Source organism: Punica granatum, chromosome 8 (assembly GCF_007655135.1).
Source record: "Punica granatum isolate Tunisia-2019 chromosome 8, ASM765513v2, whole genome shotgun sequence".
Taxonomy (NCBI): domain Eukaryota; kingdom Viridiplantae; phylum Streptophyta; class Magnoliopsida; order Myrtales; family Lythraceae; genus Punica; species Punica granatum.
In genome coordinates, this window is record NC_045134.1 from 11,621,628 (window position 1) to 11,628,306 (window position 6,679).

Sequence of the window (6,679 nt, forward strand, 5' to 3'; positions counted from 1 at the left end):
TGAGGTACACAACGTTTGCATATAGAACTTTTTTAAGTCCTGTAAGAAGAATCATCACGACCGAACTGGTCCTAACAAACCCCTCAAGAATAAGGTAGACAATGTTGCATATAGAGTTTTAAGTCTTGCAAGAAGAATCATCACGACCGAACTGGTCCTGACGAAACCCAGAAGGAATAGCAAATTTTCAAGCTTAGCACTGTTTGGATTTAAAACACTTCTGAATAAGGCAGCTTCCCCACGCAAGGAGAACCAAAAGGAAGACAGCCCCCACATCAGAATCCTCCATCGAGTTTATCAGTGAACCCAGCAGAAGATACCTCCTCCCGATGCATTCTTTCTGCATATTTAACATACTCTTTAAGGACCATAGTCTCGCACCTCATAGTTGAGCACGGCTAAGCATCAGTTGCCGCTTCATTACTGTATGTTCGTGATATGGACTGGATGTATTTCACATCTGAAAACTTCTAAAAGATTTTAAGGAAACAGCTGAGAAGCATTACAAAATCACAATGGTTATAAGTTTATAACATCAACCACTTCCAAGTATAAAGCTTTTCGTTTTGAATTGTATACTCCATGGAAGGTACACTATGCCCCTATTTAGGTAGATAGACTCGGTCATTCTTCATTAGATTTGAGATTTATAAAGACAAAGTTATAATAAATAATATGCGAATGATCGTCTTAGGTAAACGTACTCGAGCAACCACCATTTTATGTAAGGATTAAACACGATAATGAAAAGGATACTCACCTGCTAGCATATCGAATAGCAGTAAAGTAACATGCCATATCATTTCCACCTAGAGCTAAACAACCAGTTCATTCAGCAGATAAAACATAAAAGAGTGAAAAAGAAGAAAAAAGGAAAATCTAACATTAATATTCACTACAACCTAAGCTGCTGCTATAACCTGAAAGAGAAAACAGCTAATGATTTTCATGCTGAAAACACCTTACCATTTTCTGATGCCGGATATCTTTAAATAACAGCATATTACTTCCAGATAGTTCCTCCATCCAACTTAAGTTTTTCAATAAATCCACATCTCAATATGGAAAACTTCCATCTATTTAGATGCAACTCAATAGACAGCTAGAACTACTAGTCGTAGTCCATGCCCATCTCCTTCCTCTTCAACTCCAATGCCAACCGCTCATTTTCGAGCTTCATCTTCTCGTTCTCCACCCTCATCTTCTCCAGCTCGCGATCCTTTTTTCTGCAGAATCTCTCCCACTTGAATCTCTGCTTCTCCAGCTCCAACATCTCCACCTGAATCTGTAGCTTCTGCTCTTCCAACTGAATCGACCTAGATTCCATCCTTGGCTTCTGTAACCAGGTTGCCCTTGCACAATCTGAGATCCCCTGATTCATATCAGGCTGCATGAGGGAATGTGACCCCTTGTTGCACTCATGGGGATTGTTAAGAGAGGCACCATGAGTTACATCTTCATGGGCAAGGCCCTGCTTCATCCTCTTTGCTGGACCATGGCCATGGGCCCTTGTGGGGTGACCATACATCGGGTAGTTCTCCTCGTAATCATCATGATCATCATTGTCCAAATCCGGCTCGTCCTCATCTAAGTCATCATGGTGGTTTCTCCTCGAATCATTACTCTCATGATCGTCTCTGCTCCTCAAAGCCTGCTGCAGGGACCGCTGAAGCTCTGGGTCGTGAGGAAGATGTAGACGATTCCCATTGTGGTAAGAGCACATCTCTTCATAGAACAGATGCTTCGAGCTCAAGATCTTCCTAACATCATCCTTCTCCTTCTCCGTAAGAAAATCAATCACATCTAATAGAGCAGGGTTCTCCACAACCTGACATGAAGTTCCACGACCCAGCATATCATTAAGCTTCTTGTACCTCTTATTGAGATCATTGAACTTATCTTCACACTGTTGAGGTGAAACAAGATAGCCTCTCTCTGCTAGCACTTTTGAGACCGATTTCCACTTACCCTTCTTCTGCAAAACCGCAAACTTTCTTCTTCCCCCGCTACCACAATCCGAAGCTAAGTCCTCACCTATATAAGAAACGGCAGTGATCAAGAGAGTCACCATCTTATCAGTCCACTTCACCCTCTGCCACGGAGACCCTTTCTTTGCTATGTTCGCATCGTTGGGGTTACCCGCTCCATCTTCCGTTAGGCTTCGATCGTCTTCATCGCTCGCAGAGTTCTTGCACCGATCCCCCTTACCGAAATCCCCCACGGAAATCGTCTGGTCACAGCTTTGCAGGGTGCCCATCGTGAGAGGGAAGCCCTCGTACGGAGTCTGTCGAGAATGAGAGTGGTGCAGGGCGTGCGGAGGCGGCCCTTGATGGTGGATTTGCATCGACCTCTGCAAATCGAGCCCCCCATAGGATGGGCCACCCGGAATCATACCTCCCTGCGGCATATTCCCTTCCATTTGTCGAACAGCAAAATCCACTCAAACAAGCCCCATACTGTTCTTCCGCCTCCCAAAACCCTAAATTATCCTAAACCCTTTTTCCTACCCACACCAGTCAATCAGACCCCACCCGAGCATAACCTCAAAATTTCAGCAGTATGCTCGAATTCGAAGAGATTAAGGAGACAATCTCAAACAACAACAACGACCCAGTTCCGAGATCGGCAGAAAATCGACGAAAATGGCACCAAAATCCAAACTTCAAGAAATCCCATAAGCCCAAGATGCCATCAAATCAATGGGGGCAGAACAAAACTTATCTGTGAAGGGGGTCGAGCAGGGGCAGCACAGGAGTTCCGTTTCTCCAGGAAATCAGGCGAGACTGGGAACGAAAGATCACGGGATACGCATTTGATGATTACAGTGTCTGAAACAGAGAGAGAAAGTGAGGTTTTTTATATGCCAGGGAAGAAACGATGTTGTCATCTTTTTGTTCGGTGTAACGTTAAATAGCAAAAGAAACGAAAAGAAGCCGAAAATTTTGAGGGCTTTCTTCTTCCTCTTCTTCTCCCAGGTTCAGTGTATTGGAACAGGAGATCCTGGGTGGGCCCCGCTTGCTGCTTTCCCAATTAGCTTTTTATTCTTGTTCAGTACATCAAATTGTTTTGCTCTCACTATTTTCGAGAAATTGAATATTTAAGGATACTCATCCTCAGTGATTTCTGAGACTCAAACATGTGTTATTCTCCCTACGGACAATCAACACTTTATTGGTTAGTTTTTTCTTTGTTCGTAAATCGATTTTTTCTTTGATTCCTCAGACTAATATATAAAAGAGAACCACTGAATGCGTAGTTCAATTGATAACGCGCTAGTGTTCCAAATACTGAATCGAAAGTGCAAGTTCTCTTGGAGATTTTGGGAGCAAAAGGGGAAGATTCCCCCATCTATTGTCAAACCGATTGCGAGAGTAGTACTCCGATTATAGACTTATTATGAATGGATGGTGTTATATCTCATTGGAGTCGCAGTGACGAACCCTAGCCGTCGGGTTGGACATTCCGCGATAGAATTCGGATCCATATTATTACATCCCGTAGGGATTGCTACCGAACATGAATTAGATTAGTGGGCATTATAGAAAAAAAAAAGGTAGATTATAAATTATATGAAACTTACAGACAAGTAAATATATGACTCTCTTACAGGCAAGATTTTGCAGGCTTTTACAGGGTCACCATGTTCCAGCAGAGCTCATACAGGAACCGAAGTGACGGGACGGGGACGTGGACGGTGTCGGGGGGGCTTCAGGCTAGGGTTGGCGCTAGTATTCTTCCATTCCCGGACGAAGTCGTCGGTGATGTAGGTGCACCCCACCGGCGGGAGCAACATGCTTCTTCAGTTACTCGGTGGAGCACGAAATGGGGGATTAGAGACAGACAGCAGAGAGAGAGAGAGAATGAGAGAGAGAAGAGTGGCGATTTAGGGGTTTTAGGGTCGAAGGGGTTTTGGCCCGCAAGAAATGGCGGAATTGAGTATATTCCCAGTTTAGGGTCTTCCGCGAAATTCAGAAAATCGGGTGCAATTTCCTGATTATCTCAGGAGCAGCAGCTGGAGCTGGTCGCGGTGGAGTGGGAGGCTGGAGCAGCAGCTGGTCGCGGTGGAGTCGGAGGCTGGAGCAGCAGCTGGTCGCAGTCGAGCAGGAGGCTGCAACAGCAGCTGGTAGCGGTGGAGCGGGAAGGAACAGTTGCTGGTAGGCGTTCGCGGTGAAGCGCGAGGGAGGAGAAGGCTGTGGGGTAGGAGCAGGAAGGGCTCCAGGGAGCAGCAAAGATCGCCGCGCCGGTCGGGGATGGGTCTTGTCGAGGGCGAAATGACGGAGCGGAGAGATGAGAGCCATCGGGTCGGGTCGGGTTAGGGAAACGGAAGAGGGGAGAGAAATTAGGCTTTCTGATTTTTCTAAATTTCAAATTGTAAATTTAAATTGAAATATTTTGAAGCAAACCTAACAAAATCACCATAGATACATATAAGCTTCTGAGCGAGAGATCCACCATTTATTATAGTTAAATTTACATGTTCATTCTTTACATATAAATATATGTACATGAGCGAAAAATTCACCTGTTATTAGATGCATTTTTATGTAAATATTCATTTGAGCCGAGCCCATTAGCTCAAAAGAAGAGGCGGAAGAAACTTAGGTGCATAAGATTTACATGTAAATATTTCAATTATTGATATAAGAAAGATATGATAATTTTGACATTTTAGTTACATTTGTAGAACCTTAATATTATAAGTGTCGCAACCTGATTGACTATTTCATGCAATGCATTATGTATTATATATTAACATATTGATTCAAAAGTTAAATTTGATTGAAATTATATTTTCTTGAAATAATTTTTTTGTTTAATCTTATGTAACTTGTCACATGTATTTTTTCATATTAAAAATACTGCAGTAATTTCAATCAAAAGTTAAAGTAGATCGAAATTATTTTTATTAAAATAATTTTGTTTCCATTTAATATCATATATAGATTTGATTGAATCATTCTTGATCTCGTAATTTAGGAGGCATGTGAACTCAAGGCAACATGTGGTTGGTGGAATTCACGCGGGAAAATGCACACATGCCGACACATGATGAAAGCTGGAGAGGTAAAACATTACACTTGTCGCAACCTAATTAACTTTTTCAAGCATTATAAATTTATATTGATAATTTCAGTTGAAAGTTAAATTCAGTGTTGTCGTGCTCTTCCAAGCTTTGCCTATATAGTGGTAGCTCCTCCATTGTAAGGAATCAATCGAAGGAAATAACAGACATTTTCCAACACTCTCTCCCTCAGTATGATCTTCTAAACTCTCTCATTCTCAGCTAAGGGTTGGGATTCCCAATAGTTTTTCAGTATCAGGACCTTACTTAAGTATGGTCTATACTTGCCTTTTAAGAGGATCGTGCACATAAAAAAGAAAGTTGTTCAGATGTGATACGAAATAATTCTAAGGAATCAGTAGTATTAACAGTTTAGAGTAAGGAGGGTTGAAACGGAGTGCGTGCTTGAACATTTGTTGAGGGAAAGCATCGAGGCTCGCTAAAGCACATGGTTTCAACCTCTTTGAGCCCTAGGTTGTTAATCCTATTGCATTTCTTGGTGTCATCTAGAATTGTAAATTTTTTTTTTTCGTTTAATCTTATATATAGATTTGATTAAATAATTTTTAATCGAGGCACATGAACACATGGCAAAATGCGGTTGGTGAAATCCACATGGGAATATGCACACGTGGCGACACATGATGAAAGTTGGAGAGGCCAAACATCACACCTGTCACAATCTGGTTAACTGTTCCAAACATTATACATTATATTATATATTGATTGATTCAAAGGTTATTAAAATTATTTTTTCCGCATAATCTTATATAATTTTGCCATGTCTACTTTTTCGTAATAAAATTACTACAATAATTTCAATCGAAAGTTAAATTCCGTTGAAGTTATATTTTATTAAAATAATTTTTTCCGTCTTATAGATAGATTCGATTAAATATTTTTTAATCTTGCAATTAATGAGGCATATGAACACATGGCAACATGCAGTTTGGGGAATGCACAAGGGAACATGCACACGTGGCGAAAGTTAAAGGGACCAAATATTGCACATATCGCGATCCGATTAACTGTTCCAAACGTTATATATATATATATATATTATATATTGATTCGAATGTTAGATTTGACTGAAATTATTTTTTCTTGAAGTAATTTTTTCTCTTAATCTTATATAATTTTGCCATGTGTACTTTTTCGTATTAAAATTACCGCAATAATTTGAATCGAAAGTAAAATTCGATTGAAATTATTTTTTAATAAAATAATATTTTCGTTTAATCTTATATATAGATTCGATTAAATAATTTTTAATCTTGTAATTAAGGAGGCATATAAACACATGGCGATATGCGATTGGTGGAATCCACATAGGATCATGCACACATTGCGACAAATGACGAAAGCTGGAGATGCCAAATATTTAATCTTGTAATTAAGAAGGCACACGAACACATGACAACATGTGGTTGGTGGAATCCACATGGGAACATGCACACGTAACGACACATGGTGAAAGTTGGAGAAGCCAAATATTGCACGTGTCACAATCTGATTAACTATTCAAAGCATTATATATTATATATTCTTTCGAAGGTTAGATTTGATTGAAATTATTTTTTCTTGAAGTAATTTTACCTCTTAATCTTATATAAATTT

The 6,679-nt window shown here is 40.3% G+C and overlaps 1 protein-coding gene across 2 annotated transcripts; it reads right to left on the minus strand.

The window, feature by feature from the left end:
- On the minus strand, nt 1-4,319 carry LOC116187994. Of its 2 annotated transcripts, none has more exons than XR_004152175.1 (2): nt 967-2,980; nt 1-340 (listed from the first exon to the last, which is right to left on the minus strand). XR_004152175.1 is itself a non-coding variant. In XM_031517074.1 (2 exons), the coding sequence occupies exon 2, from the start codon at nt 2,417-2,419 to the stop codon at nt 1,112-1,114; it is 1,308 nt and encodes a 435-aa protein (XP_031372934.1). In that variant the 5' UTR covers nt 2,420-2,828; nt 3,608-4,319; the 3' UTR covers nt 732-1,111. The 2 variants fall into 2 exon arrangements, 1 of the variants encoding a protein (XP_031372934.1); XM_031517074.1 differs by lacking the exon at nt 1-340 and adding an exon at nt 3,608-4,319 and having other exon boundaries at nt 732-2,828.
- Between the last annotated feature and the right edge of the window lie 2,360 nt (nt 4,320-6,679).